At 38.2% G+C, this 24,360-nt stretch overlaps 2 protein-coding genes across 2 annotated transcripts in view; one reads left to right on the top strand and one right to left on the bottom strand.

The window, feature by feature from the left end:
* Nucleotides 1-11,139, bottom strand: part of PIGF (phosphatidylinositol glycan anchor biosynthesis class F) — a 19,828-nt gene extending 8,689 nt beyond the window's left edge. The window contains exons 1-4 of the mRNA XM_032683414.1: nucleotides 10,640-11,139; nucleotides 8,910-9,001; nucleotides 7,928-8,044; nucleotides 2,395-2,503 (exon numbers count right to left, since the gene is read on the bottom strand). Of these exons, the coding sequence (XP_032539305.1) occupies nucleotides 2,395-2,503; nucleotides 7,928-8,044; nucleotides 8,910-9,001; nucleotides 10,640-10,867 (546 nt within the window). The 5' untranslated portion in view covers nucleotides 10,868-11,139. The remainder of the gene's footprint in view (nucleotides 1-2,394; nucleotides 2,504-7,927; nucleotides 8,045-8,909; nucleotides 9,002-10,639) is intronic.
* CRIPT (CXXC repeat containing interactor of PDZ3 domain) lies at nucleotides 11,100-17,107 on the top strand. Its single transcript, XM_032683418.1, has 5 exons — nucleotides 11,100-11,216; nucleotides 12,079-12,144; nucleotides 12,548-12,602; nucleotides 13,294-13,397; nucleotides 14,694-17,107. Exons 1-5 carry the CDS (start codon nucleotides 11,201-11,203, stop codon nucleotides 14,756-14,758), a joined length of 306 nt encoding a protein of 101 aa, XP_032539309.1. The 5' UTR covers nucleotides 11,100-11,200; the 3' UTR covers nucleotides 14,759-17,107.
* Nucleotides 17,108-24,360: the final 7,253 nt, after the last annotated feature.

Below are 24,360 nucleotides of genomic sequence, written 5' to 3' on the forward strand. Positions count from 1 at the left end.
ACAACAGAAATGTCTCTTGGCTCTGAAGATTTCAGAGACAGCAATGCAGCTACTACATGCAATACCTGGGTTGTTGAATTCCATACCACTAAGTGGGAGTAGAAAGACAAAAGACATCAGCTGTTGTGTTAAGTTCAGTGTTTTCCCAAAGAAAGTGATTCATAGTGTAGCTCAGCTTGTTTCTGTCTTGAAGATCTGTTACCATTTTGGTGCTTCACTGTGTTGCTTTCTGAGACAATTGGACTTTTAAAAACTACATTAAATTTAACAAGAACTTCTTTCATCTTCCCTAATAAAGCAGATCTTTAAAAATTAGCACTTAAAACTGCAGTTTTCAAAGACTGCTGGAGCAGCAGCCTGCAGGACTGATAAGCAAACTTCTCTATGGCTGCTCTCAAACTGCTCATGTGATGATTAACGTAGTGATCAAGCAGGTCAGACCCAAAATGGAACACAAGATTACTTCCCCCACCCCACTGATTAAAACTCTACAAGGTGAAAGATGGAGAAGTGAGGATGGGGAAGAATGAGGGGAACTTAAGGGAAAGAACACAGCAGCAAGTGCTCTAGACCTAGGTAGAAGAAAATTGTTTTGATGCAGGACTTAAGAGTCAGAAACTCTCCCCTGCTAACTTTGGTATCAGGAGTATGTCAGAAATGAGGGTGGAGATGGTGAAGGAAAAGGGAAGTGCAGACACAGAGTTTCTGCTGCTGCTTGAAGTCTCTGAGGAGCATTCATGCCCAGAAACAGCTAGTGACAAGTTTGGTTTCTGCAGGTGCTTTGCTGTTCTGAGGAGTCAGATCATATCTTTTTAGATGTCCTAAGTATAGATTAAGAGCTAAACTTTCATCAGTCATGTTTAACCTTTATTGACTTGGAAGAGTTTTTAAACAGAAAAAGTTGCCAGACCATTACCAAACTTGTCTCTCCCACTATGGGAAGATGGGGGAATGGACAAAAAGTAAAAAATTAACTGTACCTAAGATACCTGTCTTCAACTATTAGTGTCTTTGTTTTGTTAAACAGAGCCCCCTGACTTAGTAACCAAATTTTCCTTATATCATTGGTGCATAAAAGGTGAAATTTTTATATACAGTGAAGTCTGACATTTTCAGAATAAAATAAAACCTGCCAGATGTGACGTGCTATTTTAAAATCCTAGCTGAGCAAGGAAAAGTGCTTGCCGCTCATCAGAACAGGGAAGCGAATAAGACTTCAGAAGAAGAAACAAGATTGCATTTCAATGAATCCCTTGATTTTTTGGTTACATTCACGTCTGTCAACAATTAACTAGTGCCAACACACACCTATGTCAGCTTGGTAGCAAAACATCTTGCAAGAGTAAAACCAGGTGTTTTTAGGGAAGAAAACCTGATACTTTTACTTAAAGTATTAAACCAGTCCTGTATTATTTCTGAAATACAAATTTTAATGTCTCATTATGCTACTGCAATGAAAGCCTGGTGGCATAAAAGCAGGCTGTTAGCTACTTATGGAAGACAGATTTCCATTGCACCTGTAAGCCACAACATCTCTACAATATCACAGAGGAAAGTGCCTCTGCCTGTTACACTGATTCCTGAAACCATCTGCTTAAGAAGAGGCCTGGGAGGTACTCCTCAGCTAAGAGTGTAGGAGTTTGGTAACCACAGGAAAGAACGTATCCACTGAGAACATTTAGGAAGAATTGTTACTAGTGCCATTATTTTATGGCAGTTGCAGACTTCAATTATGCATCATTTAATCCTTTCTCCGTGCCAAAAAACATATTAAGAAAATAGCGCAAACATTTGAATTTATAAAGACATAATCTGCAATGCCAGCTTCATATTTTTTCTTGTCCAACTACAAAGTTTAATGTTTGTCTTCCCTTGAAATCAGAAGTGTTTAGTACAGTGCTTGGGACACACACTTTCCACAAATCAATCCAAATCCATTTAAAATGCATTCTGTTAAGTGCTTTTATGGAAGACAGAGGGGAGCTAAAACACTAGGAAAGTATCTTTCCTTCCCTACCCATGAACAATAAAAGCTACCAGACTGAAGGCAAACTTGAGCCATCTTCATCACTTCACATTTCTCCTCCTGCTTGCCTAGCTTCTTTTGATCAAAATCCTTATTGGATGAGATCTATTTCATGATAAAATTTGCATGCAACAGACACTCATAAATCTGTAACAAACCTATTAAGAGGTAAAAATATTGCATTTTAATTCCTTACACTGTAAGCACAAATGCTTCCAATGACTTTTTAAATGTCTGGCATAATTCTGTAGGAACAGTTTCTGAGTAAATCCAATATACCTGTAAAGCTTCAGAGCAATTTTGTGTAGCGTGCAAATCCAGAATATTAATATTTTTTTAATATTTATTAGAAGGGTGCACATACTAACCTGCCAAGGCCGATCCCAATCAAGAGGAATAGGAAATGCTCCAAACCAAGCTCCAAGTATACTGCATACAGTAGTAATCTGTAGACTGCTTTCCCAGATGGACATAGCTCTGTAAAAACAGCATATTGCAAGTTTTCAACAGCAGCTGAAGTTACCATGTCAGAATGTTAGATCTGATTTCTCCCGAGATTTTCGAGACTAAAAATAGATATAAAAATTCATATATTTGATAAAGTAGCACGCAGGTTTCTCCTAAGACACACAAATTATATTTAAAATTTAAGTTGCACATTTTAGCTATAATTACAATCTTTCTATACCACACATTCAGGAGATTATTTTTTTCTTCTTGAGATGTTTACTGCAAAAGCTAATTTATTTTCCCTGGAAATACTCCTATTGAGCTTGAAACACTGTTTGGCTGAGCAAATAAATATATCTCAATGACACTGTGTGCACTTCAGGGAGAGGCAGACATGAAAGGGTAGTATGGGATTGTACAGAAAAGCACAAGCACAGTCACAAAGTACTCTATGGTGTAGACATATTATTCAATGACTACAACAATTTGAAATTTAAAACAGAAGTCCACTATGAGAATATTCCAAAGCAAATATCTGTCGACTGAAAAGAAACATTGCAAATAAGTGTAACCTGCACATTGCAGCCCTTCAGCAACAGAGCATCCAAGTTCAAGTACTCTGACTGCAGGATAAATTTATTGCACACTAAAGAACCCCTGAATTCCCAGCCATGGCACATATATCATAAGAGATGTTAAATGACTTCAGTTCTCAGTTTAAAGCCTTCTACTCCTACTCACTTCAGAAGTTTTGGAGAAGTTGGATTTCTGTTTAACAGATGAGCAGTTACTGTCATCAGTCTATCAAATGATTGTTTTGCTTTGTTCAAGCCATGAACATTTGAGTGCTTGGTGCCAATTAAAAAACAGGAGCAACAGAAGTTCAGAACACAGCAGGGCACAGTTCTGAGACAGGAGAACCAGTTGAAATCCCTGCTCCAAATCAGTACAGTAAGCAATCTGAATCGTAAGTTTGCTACATCTCAGATTATAAACACACGCCTAGCTTTAGCTAACAGATGAAAAAAGATGTGCATTTTTATGGCTCAAAGACTGGATGCATAGTAAACTCTGAACTTTGCATATGCCTTTTAGGTTGTGTGACAGGAACACCTTGTTTTGAAGATTCTTAAATTTCGTTTTACTTCTGAGTACACCTAAGTCACTGCCGCATTTGCTATTGACCAAACAGCTCACAAGTGTAAAGCAAACATTCTTTATTGTTTGCAAAATAAACGTCTAATAGACTATAATACTGAGAGTGCACTGGCATTTTGAGCAAAACTGTTTCTTCTACAAACCCATCCCTTTAACTTACTACACTCCACAATACTACCAGCCTGACATTTTTTTCTTAAAGGGAAAGGTCCTGATGTAACTGTAAAGCTGTTTAGGAATCTGCATATAGAAAATTATTATGAATTATTTTCAGAAGCTGAATAATTGAGCAGAGAGCTGTGAGGCAGGATGGGAAGAGAACATTCACTACAGCCTAAAAGGAGCAAAAGAGCCAGCAGAACATACCTAGGACTGACCGAGGTACATTTATCCCCCACAAGACAACTTATGTGTGTGTCAGATTAACCAGATACTGCTGTACCATATGGAGATATCAGACTGAGTCCAAAAGCAAAACAACACAATTAGCAAGGCACAGTGCCCAAGTGGAAAACAGCCATTGGTAGTTTGGCAACTATTTCAGCTGCTAATTCAACCACTCTGCAGCAAGGAGGGGCACTGGTTACTTAAAGACAACCTGACTTGTCCTCCAGAATTATCCCGAAGGAACAGTGTTTCAATTACTGCCTTTTCTTCATGGAATGACACCTATTGGGATTTTTGCAGGTATTCTTTAGCCTACCACATAAACTTCTCATATAAACTTCTTTGCATGAGGCTAACAACTGCAGCAATGTTTAAAAACTTTGTATTTTACAGGTTTATTTTTCAACCATGAATAAACTACAACTAAGATAACCCGCAGGCAAAACTAGCAATATTTAAGATAATAAATGAACACTAGTGTCAGAAAGGTCTTTTGAAGCACAGAATAATTATTTAACCCCTTTAAATAACACAATACATTAAGTGCAGCTTTAAATAATGTTTGAATTAAGAGGTTAGCTAACATAAAATAATTTTCTAAGACACCTTCTGCATAGACAAGATTTGGAATTTTTGGCTGCAGCAGGACTAAAATTTTAATCAGCCTCTGATGTGTGATGATGCCTACCTTTACATGGGACATTTCAAGTCTGTAAGAGTATGCCATTCACAAACCAAGTGATAAAATAGGGGTAATAAAAACTGTAAGGAGCCCTAAAGTCATAGGTTTATAATATTTTTTTGGTGATCTCCAATTTAAAATCTATTTCCTACCGACGTAACATCTTATAATTGCTATTATATCACAGATTTCAACAAAATTTCTCAAACCAGAGATTTGAAATAAACAGTCCCCAAAAGAAGCCCCCCAAAAATCAGCAATTGAAAGCTGATAACCCTTCTGTAGCTTTTACTTCCCTCTAACTGCTTACAGCAGCACATGATTGGATATGATCAATGCCATGACACTGACATCAGTCACAACATTAGATGTCAGAATAAGGGGTCCAGAGTTGCTGGCATGGCCCCACCCCTTCCCAAATGCAGAATTAGTGAAAAGAGCCCTATTTACAGCCTAATAAGAATGGAAGGTTTTATGATACAGAATACACAGATTTACTTTTCTCTTACTATTTACTTTTTTCTTACTATATTTTATGTGCACATAAATGTGAGGGTAAGACAATTTGTTTGAATTTTTTAAAATAAAGTATTTAAAAAAAAAAATCTATTTTGTTCATTTTTGGACAATTCCAAAGTGTATTTAGTCTGAAAAATGTGGAGTGTGTGCAATCTTCTGGCTGAGCTACAGCTGTGTTTCATGTATACAAAACAAAACCCCACCCAAGCAACACCTCCCCTCCAACCCACCAACCACCCAAACTATTATAATACGAATAATAAATCCACAGTATTACAGATTGCATGTTATCATGAGACAGTACATGTAATCCAGCTCCTAGAGACAAGGGCACTTTTAAGACTAATCTTGCAGTAACCCTATTGGAAGTGATTTTACTACTAGTGACTCACATTCAAATCCTACAAGTAGAAACAGAAAAAGCTAAGCATGTCTACAGAAAAAAAAAACCACTTTGCAAGATTATTCATGGAATATTTAAATCAGACTGACTGGGTTACACCGTAGCCATTATGATGTAATAGGTTGCATACAAGTTACTTGAATTTAACTTTATGAATAGTCCTGTGATAAGCCATTAGGAGCATCAATATTTTCACACTAAACCTCCTTAAACGTAGCACAAAGCCATCCAGAGCAACAGCACTAGGTAATTAGTGTCTGTTACTTATTTACACTTGGTATATCAAGATAAACTTTCTTTTTCTATGTCTTTTTCTGTCTTTCTGCAAAGATAATAGCACAAGCACATTTTGATCTTAAAAATATTGCACAGGCAAATAAGAGTAACAAAAATAAATGCCAGTGGTTACTTAAGTCTAAACTGCATTCAGGTATTTTTAAAATACATTATTTTTTTATACTAAGCTATACACTTAATCAGTCTTTCAAGCTTGCTCTTCCAGAGCAATTCAATTCCCTAAGTTCTATTTTCAAAGCAAGCAGTTGTGTTGATCTTACCTAACCATCTTTTTCCTCCATTTAACCAGTCCCACCTCATTCCACGTGGTTAAGTTAGAGACAATCTTTTAATAAATCACATCTACACTCATCTCGTGCCTAGACACAAGAAGTTCCAACTCATTTATGAGGTCAAATGAAAAAACATGGGATTATTTTTAAAAGAGCAGCTTGCTACAATCCATAAAAAATTGCTACAATATTCCTTTGTAATCTATTTTCATTCAAAGTCTAGAGTAAACAAACATCAAAAATAATAGACCTTTTACTCAGCTAATGTCACATGGGTCACTAGTAAGAAGTATGTACAAGTCATCACAGCAAAAATGTCAAAACAAGACAATTGTTTCCAATGCAATACTTGTACTGAATAATACTTAATATCTAGAGCAGGAAAGAAAGAAACTGATAGGCATTCAAAATCTAACCTGGCACAAAGACAGACTGATGTTGTCAAACATCTGTTCCTTCAATTCAACTATTATTTCCAGTTGCAAAACCTCCAAAGATGACTAAGTGAATCAGCAGTGATTTGTTTTAGCTAAACAACTCCATGCTTTTCTTACAGTCTATTCAACCCGTCCACTGCAAATAAACAAGAATAAATGACTTGAATAAGGATTCAAGATATTTTTCACTAAGTTGAGAACTGAGATAAACCAGAAGTCAATACCTGAAAGTACTGTGAAAGGTCTAGTTTTGTCCTCCTCTACAGGAGTGCAAACCAAAAGTAACTCCATAGGTCAGCACCATAATACATTCACTTTCTTCTGAGATCAGACTTCACTCTTATGAACTATTAAAAGGGGATGAATACTAATATCTTATTAAATCTCAAGCATGTGTGGAGCCTCTTTATGTTTCAGTGTCCCAGTCTTTCAACAATCCTATTATTTTTTGAATGAAAAAAGGCAGAAGAGATAGAATACTTCTGAAAAATACATTATCCTCAATACATGCTAATGCCATGGCTGTCACTGAGGTGAAAATGCGGTTAAAAGGCTCATTTTACTTTAAACATCCTCTTGAAAAAATTAATGCTTGAAAACTCTGACACTAAAAAAGCTCCTTTTGAAATCTGAAGAGCATGGGTAAAGATTACATACTTCAGACCACTGTATATTCTGTATCACTTCCACCATTATATTCAAGTTTAAAACAGCGTTTGTTTTGGCTTGCTATTCCTGCTTTAAAAGTTGTTTTTACAAAGATACTATTGGATCATGTGCAATATTCTCCCTCAGCTCAGTGTCAGGTCTCCTCTTTACTGACAACCATCATACAGGACTGCACAATGTGCAGTCCAGTAAAATGTGTGTTGGACACTTCACTTCCTTCAAACACATACAAAGTGAGATTTAGTGTCTGGACACCAAAAATAAAAAGCTAGTTTTCCAAATCAGTGCCTTCAAAATAAATAATAATTGTCTTTGTCGGAAAAGCTTTCATAAGCCTGTAATTACAAACATGAAAACCGCCCATCATTCAGGAAGTTTTCTTTTCTTTGCAAAATATTCCATTATATATTGACCCTGAAATTAGCTCAGTTGGTTGGAGCATGGGGCTAATAACACCAAGAATGTGGATTCAGTCCCTGTAGGGGCCATTCACTTAAGAGGTGGACTTGATCCTTGTGAGTCCCTTCCAACTCAGAATATTCTGTGAAATTTCTGTGAAGTATTGTTTACATCAATTCAGTCTGTTTCTATTAGGGTTTAAATCAGAAACTTTAGATTACCACTTACCCATTTTTACTAAATACCCGTATCCATGCTTGTATGTTTGGTCCCAGAATACACAAGCACTGTAAAGTAGTAAAGGTAGACAGGAGAACTGCAAACAAAAATGTCTCAGTAACTGACCTACGAAGAAAGAATATTACAAAATTAAGTGAGGTAGGTTATTAATTTTCTAAGAGTTCCAAGATTTAGGGAAAAAACCCAAAACCTCTAAGTCAACTTGTGAAAGCACAAGTGCTTTCTTAACCTCATGTAGAAGAATAAAATATTTTCTTCTTGCTTTGTAGAATAGTAAAGAAAATTGGAGAGAGTTCTGCTGTTATTTCAAGACTGAAATGCAGTAATTATTTAAATGCCCAATATCTGTAACATTTTTAAAACACCACAGTTGTATCTCATATACAGCATTAGTTCTAACTTGAAATATACTTGCACATTTACTTAATTATTCCATTTATTTTTCTAGTTTGGTGTTGTGAAAGTAGCCATGAAATGAAACTACACGATGTTATTATTAGTCAGTAACTTAGTGTATCTCTCAAAAATCAGATTGCTTCATACTTCTACTTTTTTTCTTTTTATAAAACTTTCTAAAAGTTAAAACACTAATATCAAAAGGACGAAAGACATGCAAGATGTGTGGTTTAGAATCTTATGGGGAAAATGACTAAATGAAACACTGAAAAATGTGTGTGCCTGTATGTTTAAGGTAAATATTGAAGTAAAAGAAGCTGTTTGTAAACAAGACTTCTCCAAACAAAACTGTAAGAGCTAGCTTCTAAGAAAACAAACAAGCAAACAAAAAAACACAACAATGAAACTAAATTAAACCAACCAACCAAAACCCAAGCAGCCACCCTGCTTCCCCCAGCCAGGGCTTATCCTTTAACTTCCAGTGTACCAGAAAACATACAAGTACTTATACCAATATCTGCAAGGAGAACTGTCCCTTAGAATGTTTAGAGAAAGAGAGGGTCTTCTGACTTACTCTATGAGAGGTGCTCCATAAAGAACAATAATCGCATGAAACAGTATGCAAGACATGAAAAAGTATATACAGCATTTTAGAAATCTGGATATCTAAAAAAGAGCAATAAAATATCAGAATAATGTTTCAAAGAAGAACATAAGTAACATACACAGTCTACATCTTATCAAGAGCACAGTACTCTAATTTCTTCTTTAAATTCAGCTAGAACACAGTATAATAGCATGACATATTTAAAAACAGTTTTCCATATGTTTAAATAATTAAAAATGATCACACTCCATCTAAAACTTTTTTCATGCAACCCTTTAGAATAAGGCAAAAGTACAAAAAATATAACCAGAAATGACAGGATAAACAGAAGTAATTTTATTGGATATTTTTACATTTCTGCTTTGCATCTGACTGTCATGTCCACTCATTAAAAGGCAACTCTCACAGAAAGTGAAAAAAATATTTAAAAGCAAGAAAAGATGCAATATAAAAAAATATGCAACATTCAGAATCAAAATGACATTAAATAAAACACACTACACTTTGAACTTGGCATCTTAAATTCCAAATACATTTACGAAATATCCAGACTTTCTATAAATCTGCAAAACACATAACTTTCTATGAACAACAGTTTCTGGGTACTCACTATATCATATAGAAGCATACACACTTGATAAATAGTTCTGATTAGGTCTGTTCTGATCAGGTCACCAATGCAATTCCATAATTTCCCTTTAACTCTTTTTTCTATATTTACTCCTTATACTAGTCTAAGATGAAACCTCACCTAGAACACGGAGCATGCTTCATTTTTATATCACAGATTGTTAAAATACATGTTTTCCGTAATGGTTTTGTGCATTTCACATCCTCCTCAGTCAGCAAAACTACACAGAAGCTTCGCATACAAAGATACTGCTTTCTGAGATGCTTGCTTGAATGTTTAAGAAACACCACATCAGAGCACTACATCTTGTCTGACTCAGCAAGTCTGGAGTGTGAGACTATGCACTTGACTTCAAAACTCTGACTGATGCATTCCCCCACTCCTGAGCAAGCTGTGTGCTGCTCCAAATTCCTGACGTTCAAACTTACTTCACTGGGATTTGTACCTTTAACATTCCCTGTTGCAAACTGTAATTACAAATAATGTCTCCCAAATTTAGATTTTTCTGTACGAAATTTTCATCATTCAAGGAAACGTAGCCATTTTAATATTTTTCCACATAACTTTTTTAAATTGGCCAACTTTGTTTAAATTGTAATGAGCTACTGTCTCTTTTATGTCTCAGATTCTAAAAAGCATTTTTTCTTCCTTTAAAGAAGGAACTTACAACTACACACAAGAAGCGTGTGATGACATGTCTTTTTGGTATACCCACTAATCAAGAAGAGTAGCAAGGCCTGGACTATGAAAGGAGTTCTGTGCCCGTTCAATTTTGTCAGATTTTGCCACCATGCAAATTGTTGGGACTACAAACAGCAATGCACTGACAAGAAAAAGGAAAGCACAGACTCACTCACCCAAACAGGTTATGTACAGATGATAGAAAAAGTTTAACATAATGAAAATACTGAAAAACTCGTTTCAAAAAGTGCTACACCCAGCTCATTCATGGAAAATGAGAATTCACCACCAAAAAGTGTCTTTTCTTTCTCACTGGATTATTTCAGAGAATTTGATTCCCCTCTGTATTGTCTGGTAGCAACTTAAGAATAAAAACAAATCTTACCTTTTGAGCAAACGAACTTCTCTTAGGAGACTGACTTGGTTTAAGGACTAAGTGCAAGCTTACATTAAGGGTACCGACACAGACAGAACAAACACACAGCCACGTGAGGTGCGTTCCCAGCACCGTGAATCCCTCCAGGAAGAAAGACGGAACAACCGCCGTCAGGACAATCGACAGCGCACAGAGGAGGTTGGCAGCCAGGAGCCTCCTGATTTCTGCCTCTTTCATCGTGTTCCCCGGGAAGGGACCACCCGCAGGACACCGAGTTAACCCGCTACGGAAACGCGGCGGCAGCGCCACAGGGCAACATCTTCCCTAGCCGTGATACACCGGGCAGAACCCTGAGCCTGGCTTTTGGGTCAGAAGAACGTCAATCACTTTAAAAAAATGGAGGGCAGCCCCCGGGAGCAGCAGCCCCAGGCCCTGCGGGGTGAGGGGCGGTGGCGCGGCTCCCGCCTCTGACCGGGAGCGCCCGGGGCCGCCCGGCAGCGGAAGGCGGCGGGACCCGACGCCAGATCCGGGGCGGTGTCGGAAGCGGCGGCTTGTTGTGGTGGGGCAGAGATGGTGTGCGAGAAGTGTGAGTGCGGGGGACGGGGGGTGCGGGGGGGTCCTGCCCTGCCCTGCCCTGCTCTGCCTTTCTTTTCCTGCGGGGGTCCCGGCCGGCCCCCGAGCGGAGCAGCAGCTGCGGGTCCCGGGTTGTTCGAGGCGGATTCCGGGCGGCGGCGGTTCCGGGAAGGGCCCTGTGTGAGCTGTCATTCCATGGGCAGTGCCTGTGGCACGTATTAGCGCAGCATAGTTTAGATGATTCTGGTCTGTATCAGGAATAGTGTGGCCAGCAGGACCAGGGAAGTGATCGTCCGTCTGTACTCGGCACTGGTGAGGCCGCACCTCGAGTACTGTGTCCAGATCTGGGCCCCTCAGTTCAGGAAGGATGTTGAGGCGCTGGAGTGGGTCCAGAGAAGAGCCACGAAGGTGGCGAAGGATCAGGAGCACAAGTCCTACGAGGAGCGGCTGAGGGAGCTGGGGTTTTTTAGCTTGGGGAAAAGGAGGCTCAAGGGAGACCTCATCACTCTCTACAGCTACCTGAAAGGAGGGTGTAGCCAGGTGGGGGTCAGCCTTTTCTGCCAGGCGACTAGTGACAGAACAAGAGGACATAATATTAATCTGCGCCAGGGGAGGTTTAGGCTGGATGTTAGGAAGAATATCTTCACAGGAAAGGTGATTAGGCATTGGAATGGGCTGCCTAGGATGTGACGGAGTCACTGTCACTGGAGGTATTTTAGGGAAGAGAGGACATGACACATAGTGCCATGGTCTGGTTGACAGGGTGGTATTAGGTCATAGGTTGGACTCCATGATCTCAGAAGTCTTTTCCAGCCCAATTGATTGTATGATTCTGATTTTTTTTTTTTTTTGCTTTGTAATATCTCCTTACATAGGTGAGAAGAAGCTTGGTACGGTGATCACTCCTGACACATGGAAAGATGGTGCAAGAAACACTACAGGTAACCCCGGGGAGGTTTAACACTTGTTTTTGAGGTATTATAAATCCAGTCAGGCACCTGAGCTATCTTATCATATTAAGGCTAAAATGTTACATTACTAATCAGATTAAATCTTAACTCACATAGTTTACCTCCCATGCTGATTCAATGCATTGGGAATTTATTACCCGAAACTCTTCAGTATTGAATTTGTCTGTTTGGGTTTTTTTTTCTGTATGGAATGACGATACACAGAGTATTTAAACAGAGTATAAAGCGTTCCATTGTCCTGCACCCTAGTGCTATGCTGTATGTTTTATCTCTGTGACATGTTTTGCACAAGTGTAAAAGCTGTAAACTAAGCTTTTTAAAGTATGCTTGGAACTGGGAAATTAATTCGTTTATGGTTTTATTCTTTCTGTAGAAAGCGGTGGCCGCAAATTAAATGAAAACAAGGCATTGACCTCAAAGAAGGCAAGGTTAGTATTTAATACTGATTTTGGCTAAGAACATCCATTAACAAACTAACTGAGGCCTGTTTCCTGCACATCTGGGCAACTACTCAAAACTTGTCCAAAATACGCTTAAAAAACCCCAGTTGTGGGGATTGTGATATTTTATTAGTTGGTAAAAATATGTCAATACATATGTGATATTTTATTAGTTGGTAAAAATATGTCAATACATATTTCATGAGGGCTTTCTGCTCAGTCATAGAGTGTGGACAAGTATTTTACTGCAGTTCTCACTGGGATTGCTGGAGTTTGATGCTTTTGTAGGAGAGAAGCTGGGAAGGCTTATTTTCTGTGCTAGATTGCTGGTATAATCTCTTGAGCATTTCCTTAGGCTCCAAGGGACTTCCTGTTGTGCAAGGGAGCAAGATGCTGCTGGAAGGTGTTTAAGTTCAAAGTCATGTAGTATTTTAATAAAAATACACATTTTTAGTTCTGCTTTTGTTAAGTTTATGTCTGTAATGCAGTAGGGAAAGTGGGAGCTTTTCTGCATACTCTGTGCAGCCTATTAGAATTAATCCTTGTATAACCCTTTTCTAAATTAAAGGTTTTGCTGGAGTTTCTGACTGTGTCCTCTGGTTTAAACTTTTTAGGATGAGGCAGAAGAAATACTTAATTTCAAGGTGTATAAATCAAATACTTTTCTTTTTTTCCCCAGGTTTGATCCTTATGGAAAGAATAAGTTTGCAATATGTCGGATCTGTAAGAGTTCTGTCCATCAGCCAGGGTCTCACTATTGTCAAGGATGTGCCTATAAAAAGGGTGAGTTTCACTGAGTACCAAAATACCCCAGTTTGGTTAGAAACTAGGTAGGAAGGGGAACACTTGAATTTGTTTTGCCTTACAAACAGAAGGCTAAAATGAGATTATCAGATTTAATTGCTGTCTTTGACTACTAATAAGAAGGCACAGAGAACACAAAGACTCTTCTGAGGTGCACAGTAACAGAATGAAAAACAATGTACACAGGTTAGAATGTGGAAACTCCTAATTACATACAAGGAAAGCAATTTTTCAGTGTGAGAGTGATCAAATACTGTCCAACAGGCACCACCAGAGGTTGTGGAATCTCTACAAGGAGGTATTCAGAGGATGACTTGAGCCAACCTCATCCAAATTGGCTGTGTTTTGAGTGGGGCAGGACTAAAGACTGCTGGAGATTCCTTTCAACCTGTGTAATTCTGTGATTCTGATTCTTCTAAAATGTTTCTGGTATCAGAACCAGTAGATTTGAAGAATAACTCTAAACCTAATCTTGGCAGTTGCATAGGAAACTATCATCTAGCAAGTTTGATTTTTCTCAGGTTAAAAAAAATTAGATTTTATAAAACTCCATTTGATTGTTGCAGTCCCTTTTCTGTTCCCTTCTCCCCTCTCCCCTTTTCATAATAACTGAATCTAAAATTCTAAATAGTGTTCTCAAAAAAAACCCCAAAACAAAACAATAAACAAATCCCAAACCGAAAACCCAAACAAAAACTACCCCTAAACCAAAAACTAAACACTCCACACTCATCCACCCCCCCAAAAAAACTCCCACAGAACAACCAACTTTTAATCTTGGTAAAGCAGTAGGCTAGTTTAAAAAGTAGAATACCTAGGGAATAAAAGAGAAAGAGAAAAAAGTAAATTTCTGTATTTTCTTCGCCCTGCTACTTTCTGTCCATCTCAGGCCTTGGTTTGGCTACAGAACTTAAAAGGATTAACAATACACCAATTTTACCTGTTTGCTGGATGTGAGCCTTTCCTGGCTCTCTTCCAGAATTCCAGCAAATTACAGAGGCTTCGGGCAGTGTTGTCAATCATAGTGCTCTCAAAATAGAGCTTACTTTCTTGAGTGGCAGTATTGCACGTATGCTGCAACTACTAATATGTATTAGAAGTCATAATATTACTTCTAATTTTGCAGTATCTGTTGAGAAAATGCACAGAATGTCAATAAGAGCTCATTTGAACAATTTTTTAAAAAAATAATCTTTACCAAAACATAACAAATGTGTTTTTGAAGAAGATTTTAATAATTTTAAAATAATTTACACACCTTTCGTACGCTTATAGGCATCTGCTCAATGTGTGGCAAGAAGGTCTTGGATACGAAGAACTACAAGCAAACTTCAGTCTAATTGTGTTGAGCAGTCTTTTTATGAACTTTAACTTCTGTGCCCTTGTACAGTAACTTTTCCCTAAAATAATTTGTGGATAATACTTTTTGGAAGATAATGCAGTTACTTGGAATGAGATGAGAGCTAAAGACAGCCTGATTGTTTGCCTAAGAATGTACATAATATTTGATTCTTGTTTTAGCATTAATGTTAGCTGATATTGCAAGCTAATGGTTTGCAGCGACCGATACAGTTCAAAGGGAATGAGAAGATCCTAGTGGATAGGTTGAAACTATGTTACCATCATAAGAGAGATTTTTGAGATTAACACTTTTATTCTTTTGGCCTATCACTAGTCTTCTGCTTGTTTCATAGTTATATTTTATAGATGTAGAAAATATGAGCTTGTATCACCTCATTAAAATATCTTCATTCAGTTCTATACCTGTACATTTTTATAACTACTCTCAGTCCAAACTATTATGTCGGTGCTCTTCAGATCTTAATGCAATTGTCCTGTTGAATTTTGTTTCTGCCTACAGTACAGTTGGTTATACCACAAACTGTTAAACTACTGAAGTCTACTGAGTTGCCCTGCCAGTTTTTTGTCATTGTCGTGGTTTAGCTCCAGCCAGCAGCCACGCCCATGGAGCCACTCTCTCCCCCACCAGCAGGACTGGGGAGAGAGTTGGAAGGATAAAAGCCGGAAAACTCATAGGATAAGGACAGTTTAATAGGGAAAGCAAAAGGCACGCACACAAGCAAAGCAAAACAAGGAATTCATTAGCTACTTCCCGTGGGTAGGCAGGTGTTCAGCCATCTCCAGGAGACCAGGGCCCCATCATGTGTAACAGTTACTTGGGAAGACAAAACACCATCACTCCAAACATCCCACACTTTGCATACTAAGCGTGATGTCATAGGGTCTGGAATATCCCTTTGGTCAGCTGGGGTCAGCTGGCCCAGCTGTGTCTCCTCCCAACCTCCCGTGCACCCCCAGTCTCCTTGCAGGCAGGAAAGGCCTTGGCTCTGTATAAGCCCTGCTCAGCAATAACAGAAACATCTTTACGTTTTCAACCCTGTGATCAGCACAGATCCAAAACACAGCCCCATACCAGCCACTGCAAAGAAAACTAACTCTACCCCAGCCAAACCCAGTGCAGGCTGATCACCTATTCCCTCGTTAGCCTCCAGGGAGGCTTTATGTGTGGCATCTGGTGGCCCAAGGCAATAAAATAATGAGCATCAATTTCTAAGTGTCTCAGTCTCATAATTTCCTAATTTGGTCTGGCTTTTAGATACCTAGTTTGAAACTTGCTCTTGAATGTGATGATATAATTGCTTATATACACGTCAAATTTGAAAGCTGAAAGCAGGCTGCCTTGTCTTTGGCACTGGTTTGATACAAGACTTGAAGTGAGCATCTCTGAGCATCAGAGGCTGCATATGACTGCAGTTCTCTTGTCCTTCGCTTAGTTTCTACACAAGAAAGTAATTTCTGTTATGGAGCATAGTAAGTGTTCACTTTGCATGCATTTTAAGGGGAAAGAATGGTACTCCTTAATTCATGGTGCCATTTTAACTAAACCTAATTAAGTGTTTACTCCTCCCAGCAACCTTCTCTTGGCAGTCTCCTGCTTTTGCAACTTCCTTTCAACTCTTAACAGAAAAACTATCAATGGGAATTTCCCTGTGAATACGTTTTAGGTTTCCTTTTGCTCTCATATTTTTACTGAGAAAACTGCATGACTACTGGATACTGAAAAATTACTGTTCTTTCTATGGGACCAAAAGAAGAATGTTGTGCATATAGTTAAGCCACCCTGTAGTTGCACTGTAAGTAGCCCTCTAAAGGGGGGTGTTTGACATTTCCTGTCAGCCTTAATTGTGCATTATTGAGCATTTGTCACCCACGTTTCTTCCAAATGTGTTAGCTTCCTGCAGTTGCTACAGGGGTCATTCTTTTCAGCATTTTATATTTACTAAGAAGCTTTGTCAGGATAGTGGAGTGGGCTGAGTTTTCCAAAAGAAGAGAGGAATGCTGCTGCTTTTCACTTTAAAAGCTTAATTTATTGCAACAGTTGAATGGAGGTACGTGGATTAGCTAGCTGGCGATATCTTGGTGCTGGCCACTTGTTTCCAAACACATCAAGGAATTCCAATATTAGTGTATATGGACACATCCTTTGTATGGGGGAAAAGAAAATGTCTATAATTGGCTTCAAGCTTTGCAGCAAGTGCTTGTAAGGAGTGTATGACAACTGCAGGTGGCAGATTCTCTGATATTCTCTGAATTCTTCACCCTTTATGGGTGTGTGCTGTAGGATTGACTATTCTGTGAATAAAACTTCTTTTCTTGTCTTCTTGAAACTGGCCAGTATCTCTACTTCAAAAGCATGACATTGTAATTCTTGAATACATGGTATGAATTTAATGCTTATTGCACTCTGTAAATATTGGCACTGAATGAACTCTTACCTCATTTTGTAACTGAATTAAGAACAGGGATTTAAATAATATGATATTTGTTTATAATTATTTTGTGAATCGAGCTTTTAAACGCCTGTACCCTATTACTGGGCAGCTGCTTTTGCATGTTAGAATGTATTTTTGTTGTAAAAGGAGGATGGGGTTTGTTTTGGTGGGCTTTTTTTTAATGGTGGATACAAAGAGTGTTTTGTTTTTCTAAGGGTTTGTACATGCTCAGGATCTTCCATCTGTAGCCCTCAAAGCTTCTTAGCCTTGTGAGAGTTTCGGTTCCTGAGATCTATAAAATATGCTGATGTAACAGTCAACTTTCAGAGAAACTCATTTTCCAAGCATTCCTTTGGAGTCTCATTGCTTTAAATTTAAATCACAAGCCATCTCCTGAACGTCTGAGATGTACCACTGTTCAATGCAGTCTTGGCAAAGAAGCACTTAAAGGTAGCTTTTAAAATTATATACACCCTCCTTATAATTGAATTGTCATATAAAAGCATATTGTTGATACTGAAAATGTTTTGTAAGCATGGGACGCCTTTCCTGAGATATTATGCAGTGAAAAACAAAAGAAAATTTGTAATGGAAAATTGTCAGTTTTGTTTAATGTACTGAGAACACAGTAATATTCCCAGATGATCAGCCTGTCCTCTAAATCACAGGTTACATAAGAGATTTGTGCTGCCAAATTTAGTAGGATTAGAATTTTCCTCAGTACTACTGAATTCCTGTACTGTCCTTGCTGTTCCTGCATTTTCGTTGGCCAGAGCTATTACTGAGCTAAGTATAAGCAACATTTTGGTGCAGATTATTGAGAGAAAAGAACAGATTAGCTACATAAATGTTGCTGTGCCTGTAGCAGCCAATCAGATGAAAATTGAACAGGAACTATTGAAGGGTCCTTCTTGTGTCAGGGTGTTCTCGCATTCTTCCCTATGTTGTTTTGTTTTTTCAATCCTGCTCTTCCTGCTGCAGAAGCTGGAGTCAGGACCATCCAAAGACAGGCATTTGGCAATATGGTTCCAAAGCATTAGGACTATTTTAATTGTTTACTCATAGAAATGTGGTGGGGTTTTTTCTTGTTAGGTTTATTCTGTTCCTTCATTATCAGAAGAATAACAAGAAAGACTTTGTCTTATATACAGGGATGTCACTGAACCTCTTCGCATTCAGTTTTTCTTGAATATGGCCCAGTCTTGCACCACAAGCATTTAGCAAAACAAGAGATATACAAGCTTCAAATTGTAAGTCTGTTACACCTACATGCTTGTTCTGTTATCACTCCTGTCATCAGCACATCTCTCTGCACTGCCTGAGATTGCACAAATCTTCCAGTTCTGTACTAGCTGAACATTGCTCTACCCAGAGGTGCTTAAGCCAGGACCCTCTGCCAGTCTCACCATCATAATTGCGGGCAAGAGTGATTGAGGCCTTTGTATTATTAGTGGACATAAGAGGTATGTGCAAAAAATAAAAAACACTTAAGCAGCTGCTCAAAGTAGTACAATGAACCATGTTGCTTATTTTCCTAATACAAAGCTGCAAGTTTCCCAAACACAGAAAGATTCCCCAGCATGAGAGATTCATTAGTCATTGAAAGACAGTAAGCCAAGAGCCCAAGTTGTGGCTCTTTACATCTGGAATGACAAAATTTGGTTTATGATAGGGCCTCTGTGCTGAGAATAAGATTCTGGAGCTAATAAAGTCTTTTAAAACCCCCTCAGACAAGTCATTGCTTTCCTTGGATTGAAACTGGGCTTCCTGATCTCCTGTAAGTATATATGGCCTAAAGATGGGCCCCTCTCTGTCCTTTGCCTTGGATGTTGGAGAATCCAAGAGTGGTTTTTGGGATGTTGCTGCCCAGGCACTGACCTACCAGTTGCTTCCTAGAACTGTCTACTCAGTGAACACTGGCTCAGCATGGAATCATGAACGTATCTTTTGCTTGGGGTTTCTTACCAGAGCACTGGTTTAGAAAAAAAAGGTGGCCAGGTACAAAATGGAATACTGGTGGCAGGAAAATTCATCCTGAATATCATGAGAGAATGAACACATTGCTGCATCACAGCTGAGGTTGCTATTAAGCAAAAATATTTTTGCTTTCTCAGTAAGCAGGATTGGTTGGACAATCTGAGCAGGCATGATGACAGCTCTTACAAATAACAGAACCAAATGTTTCTTTTAGTGAGGATTATAGATGTGCCTCATGTGAAGATCAGTTGGTTTTGAACCTTTTGTCTTCCTTCCAAATGTGCTTTTATGGAGGAAGCAGTCATCTGAAATTCATCAGAAACTGATTTTTCATCAACCTTTATGGATAGGGGACATAGTTCACTTTGCAGAACTTGCATGAGGTATACATGAATTCATCATGCCTGACTAATGCCTGCAGAAAATGTGAGTTCACTGTTGACAAAGAGTGCTTACTTTACCCACTCGAGGGCAACAGGAACAGCTGTGTTGAAGGAACCTGGAAGAATTTGAAATCTTGCCAAGAAACTGAAGAAAGATCTGAGTGAAGTATTCTCCATGTGAGTATTGCTAGTAAAGATTACTTTGTTACATGGTTCACAAAGACACTACTGACACTTTTTTTTTTTTTTGCCTTGATGCCATTCATTTGTGAAAAATAGCAAGTAGATTTTTCAGGCACTGCTCAATTGGTGAGCAAAGAACTACCTAATTAAGCAGACATTTTCAGACTGGATTTCTAATAGAAAACTTCTAAAAACTACTCCTTCCTTTCTGTCTCTCTCTTTTGCACTAAAAGATGTGAACTGAACTTACCAATGTTAGTGACTCATTAAGTGTAAGCGCTTCCAGCAGATGCACTTGCTATATGCTCATCTGCCAAGTGCCATTGGGAAAACAAATGTTGAGGAGGTTTTTTTCCTGCCTCATCGTGGTTATGATGATTAAATACCAGTACTGTTAACTGTTTCAGGTCCCATGCAAACAGACAGAACCCACAGTTGCCATTTTCTACTAGCTAATGGGTCTCATCACATGCATCTTAATTATATCATAATCAGTGCAGTCCAGGAAATCATTACTTGCTGTTAATTTTCTGCTACTCCTTTTGCTGCTGTAGAAGGTAAAGATTTTAAGTTGATACAGCTCTCAGATTGTGTCACGGACATTCACTGTTCTGGTATATTTACTACTGTTCAGTAACGCAGCGGTGCAAATATGTGTGACAAAAGGCATGGCTCTCAGGGAGTTGGCATCTAGCCCAGTCCAATTGTCATCTTTTATTGATTAAAATATTTAAATGCCAATTGGATTGAGCAAAGACTTTACTCTGTTGTCTTAAATCTCTGTCTTTCTATGGGAGGCTTTTGAAAATGTGATGACATGACATTTCAGTGAGGAATAGCTTTCATTTTATGGCTTCCAAAAACATTGTTTTCCTAATGGATGGGAAGTAAGCGAAAGTGATATAAGGCAACAGTTGTTCTACCAATTTTCACATTTGTTTTCATTTGTTTGTAATGAGGGTTTCAAAGAAATCTTTAAAATATCGGGCATATTTTGTATATACAGTGTTGTCAGCCTGAATTTGAAGCGAGCCTGAAGGGGGGCATCATGCACTCACTCCGTGTAGCATCCTGCAGTGCTATGGTGGAGACTCTGAGCAGAGAAGCTCCATGTACCCATCCTGGTGGTAGCTAAGAAAAAAAGTATCTGCTAGTGAAGGCAGCAGAATTCAGGAGTCAAGGTATTCAAATTTAATGTCTCTGACAGATTCTAAAACATTACACATAGTGAACTGTGTAAGTGAATCTTTGAAGCTTCTAGGAAAACTGTGTAGAGAACAGCAAATGCAATTTATTTCTTAAGTTTTTGCTAGTAATATTCACGCCCTTTCTTTCTTTTTCTGTTTTATCCAGATTTCCTGTTATAATTAATTCTCTGCACATACAAGCATATGTTATTGGGGAACTTTGGGTAAGTGCAACATTGATAGTTGCACTGAGGAAAAAATAGACAATCGGGTATTATGATACATGAAGGAAAAAACTGCCAGTTTTTAAAGACTGTCACATACATTCATTATAAAAGAGAAAACTTTTAAAATTATTTATCTTAGCTAAATTAAAAACAAATGATCGTGCAAATATTAAGGATATAAACCAGTTTGCAATCTCCATGCTTTTTTATTCTATAAAATATATCTGAAGATTTTGCTGGTTTGGGTTGAGTTTTTTTCAGAAACAGCTAGGGGCCATGGACAATTTTTAAGTTTACTTAAGCAAACAATTAAAAATTTAAATCCTTTCCAGTATGTCACTATGCATGGCAAGGTCATGAAGCTTGTTTGGGGGTGAATATATAGGTTAGCCAGGTTTTGACAAGTGTGCTTGTCACATGCAAGCTGTGAAATGCAATTTTATAAGCACTGCTCTACCATAAAGTGCCCTATGTTCTGGCTTTATTCCTGCCTTTATATTGGTAATGAAAAAATCAGTGCTTGGATTGAGGGAGGAAATGGTAGGACTAGGAACAGTAAAACTGTGTGAAGCACAAGTGCACACTTCTGTCACAGAGCACAAGTGCACACTTCTGTTATTGAACACTCGATAAGCATTAACTTTCCCTTACAATCCCACAAAAGGTAGATAAATAGGAGCCGCTCAGCTGATTTGTCCAAGGCTGATGAGGAGGTTGGTGTCAGATTGGGGTTAGAACTCAGTAAGAAAAACTGTAGATTGCTAGGAGGTGGCTTGTCTCTGTGTACTTTTGATACCTGGATGATCAGCGCAGATTAAGACAGGAGTTTGACATAAGAATTTGCTTTAGTGAAGTTAGTTTGAAAAACAAATAGGGCATAGTTTTCTTGTGGGATTTTTTCCCCTTGGGGTCCTTTCAAACAGTTTTCTATAACATTTTATAAGTTTCATCACCAGCACTTAATACTTTGGGCTATACAGCTGATTTATTTGTGTAAACACTTTCTCTGTATAATGGTCAGCTTTCAGCATTGATTAAACTTAGGAAATTTGATATTTATTGAATATTTCATACATAAAACTTTCAGTTCGATTTGTTCTTATTTGGACACCTATGGCTTATGATATATTATCTCAATTATGCCAAATATTAAGGCATATCTAGGTTGTTGTAGGGCATTTTCTCAAGAAGATGGGTCAACAGAATTACAATCATTGAAGAACAACTGTATCTAAAAGTACATTTGCATGTGAAAAATGTTATAAAACTGGTCAAACTAAGAATACAGAAGAAAAAGCAGGTATTCAAATAAATCAATAATCCGATCGGAAAAAATCAAACATCTATAGAAGATAAAATTTTTATTCAAATTCAGATCAACAGTCAGATTTTGTTGCGCTTCTTGATGTAGAATAGTATCTTTTTCTCCCAGTATTGCTCCTCATTTGGTTTAGAGGTGCAAATATCTAAAGGTAGTTAGGGACCTAATTCCCAATGAATTTATTTCATTGAGAGCGGGTGCTCACTACAAACTGTGTAATAAGGTACTGCACAGCATGAATAAGGCACAAAATGTGACATATCAGAACAAGTAGCATTTTTTATATGCATCACTATCTGATTTACCATTACTGCAGGTTTATTTCCAGTAAAGCTTTAATAAAAATTCAGCTTGCTGCTAGTGGGTATATACTGATACAATAGCAGCTAATTTTTTCCCTATGCATAAGGATCTGGAAAGAGATTGGTCGCAGAGATCTTAAGAAACAGCATCATGTTACTTTGTTGGTTGTGTGTTCCCTTCAAAAAGAGGCAAACGAGACTTCTGAGCTGGAATTTCTAGCTAGTGATAAGTAAATCGCCTTCACTGGAGGAATGAGGCAGCGTGTGAACTGATGACTGAACATTTTCAATATATTGAAACAGGCTGATAGTGCAGTACTGATATACATTGCATGGTGTATCATTGCATGATACAGTATATCATTCAACATTTTTCCAGTTTGTCTTAGAAAATTGCTTTAGGTTAAGGAAAAGGATTAAAAATATTTTTGAGGCTAAATAAGTACAAGTTTGTCCTCTTCTTTGGATCATGCAGGAGGTCCCGTAACATTTCTATGTATTAGAGAGTCCTGATTTCAGGATGTAGAAGCATTTGTGTGGAGGAAAGGGGTAGTTCTGAAGGAGAATGGCTCTCCACAACCACATATCCATATTTCACTGAGGTCCATTTAACCAAATTTCTGCTACTGACTTTTAGATATGTGCACATAATTGCCTCACTATTTTCCAAGTGGGGCATAAATTCCAAAGGGCAGCTGTTTCTGAAGCACTGTGGCACATTTGTCTTGCCATGCCCACTGGGAGTTTTAGCTTGCACCCTAATTCTGCCAGCCGGAAAGGATAGAGGACAGTGGAGAAGCAGATTACATCGATCTTGTATCTTCTGGCTGTTCATAGGCTGTCTGAGGAGACCTGGATTTTTTTTGATCAAGGCATCTTTTAGAAAGTACCCGTTAGAATCCTTTGAAATGGGGAAGAATCCTCAAGAGCAAGGCTTAGGGGTATGAGTCCTCAAAGATGTGTGATCGTCCAGCTCTTACTGAAATTTAGGTAATGCCTGTGTGTCTTTGGGAATATGTAGTTAAGTTTCTCAGTTCTGCGAGTGCATTCAGAGAAGGCTCCCAGTGCCATTAGCATAATTAGTGAAATATATGCCTCACATTCTGCAGTCCAACTTGGTTGAACCCATTTGCTCCTCCCCTCCAGACCAGTCTTTATGAGGCCAGAGTTATACTGGCATCAACTGATTTTAATACATGTAGTTTATAAAAGTTGTTACAATCTCCTAAAGTAAGCATATGAAAACCTCTGCTTTTTCTGTGAGATATCTGTCAGCCAAAACAAAAAGATCTTACTTTACCAGTGTGATCTATTTCCAATGCATTATCAGCCTTGTTATCACAATCATAAAGCAACCTCCAATATCACAGTGCATTTGTTGTGGTTAGAGTAGGAATATAGTAAGGTCACTGGCAAATGTTATTTTTGACTTTGGGGTATATGGACCATTTTTTCAAGTGTAGGGAGTATGCTCATTATTTGATAGCCTCAGGCCCTTCAACAGAAAGGCGAGTTCCTCTATTGTGAGCAATCTTCTTTTTCTACCCAGAAAGAGGCACCAGTCTGAA

The sequence above is a fragment of the Chiroxiphia lanceolata genome, chromosome 3 (assembly GCF_009829145.1).
Source record: "Chiroxiphia lanceolata isolate bChiLan1 chromosome 3, bChiLan1.pri, whole genome shotgun sequence".
In the NCBI taxonomy this organism is placed as follows: Eukaryota; Metazoa; Chordata; class Aves; order Passeriformes; family Pipridae; genus Chiroxiphia; species Chiroxiphia lanceolata.

What these genes read in the sequence shown, in the direction of transcription:
- CRIPT (XM_032683418.1), top strand. An exon ending in TGGTGCAAGAAACACTACAG is followed by an intron (nt 12,145 to 12,547) that starts GTAACCCCGGGG and finishes TTCTTTCTGTAG; the next exon opens with AAAGCGGTGGCCGCAAATTA. An exon ending in AGGATGTGCCTATAAAAAGG is followed by an intron (nt 13,398 to 14,693) that starts GTGAGTTTCACT and finishes GTACGCTTATAG; the next exon opens with GCATCTGCTCAATGTGTGGC.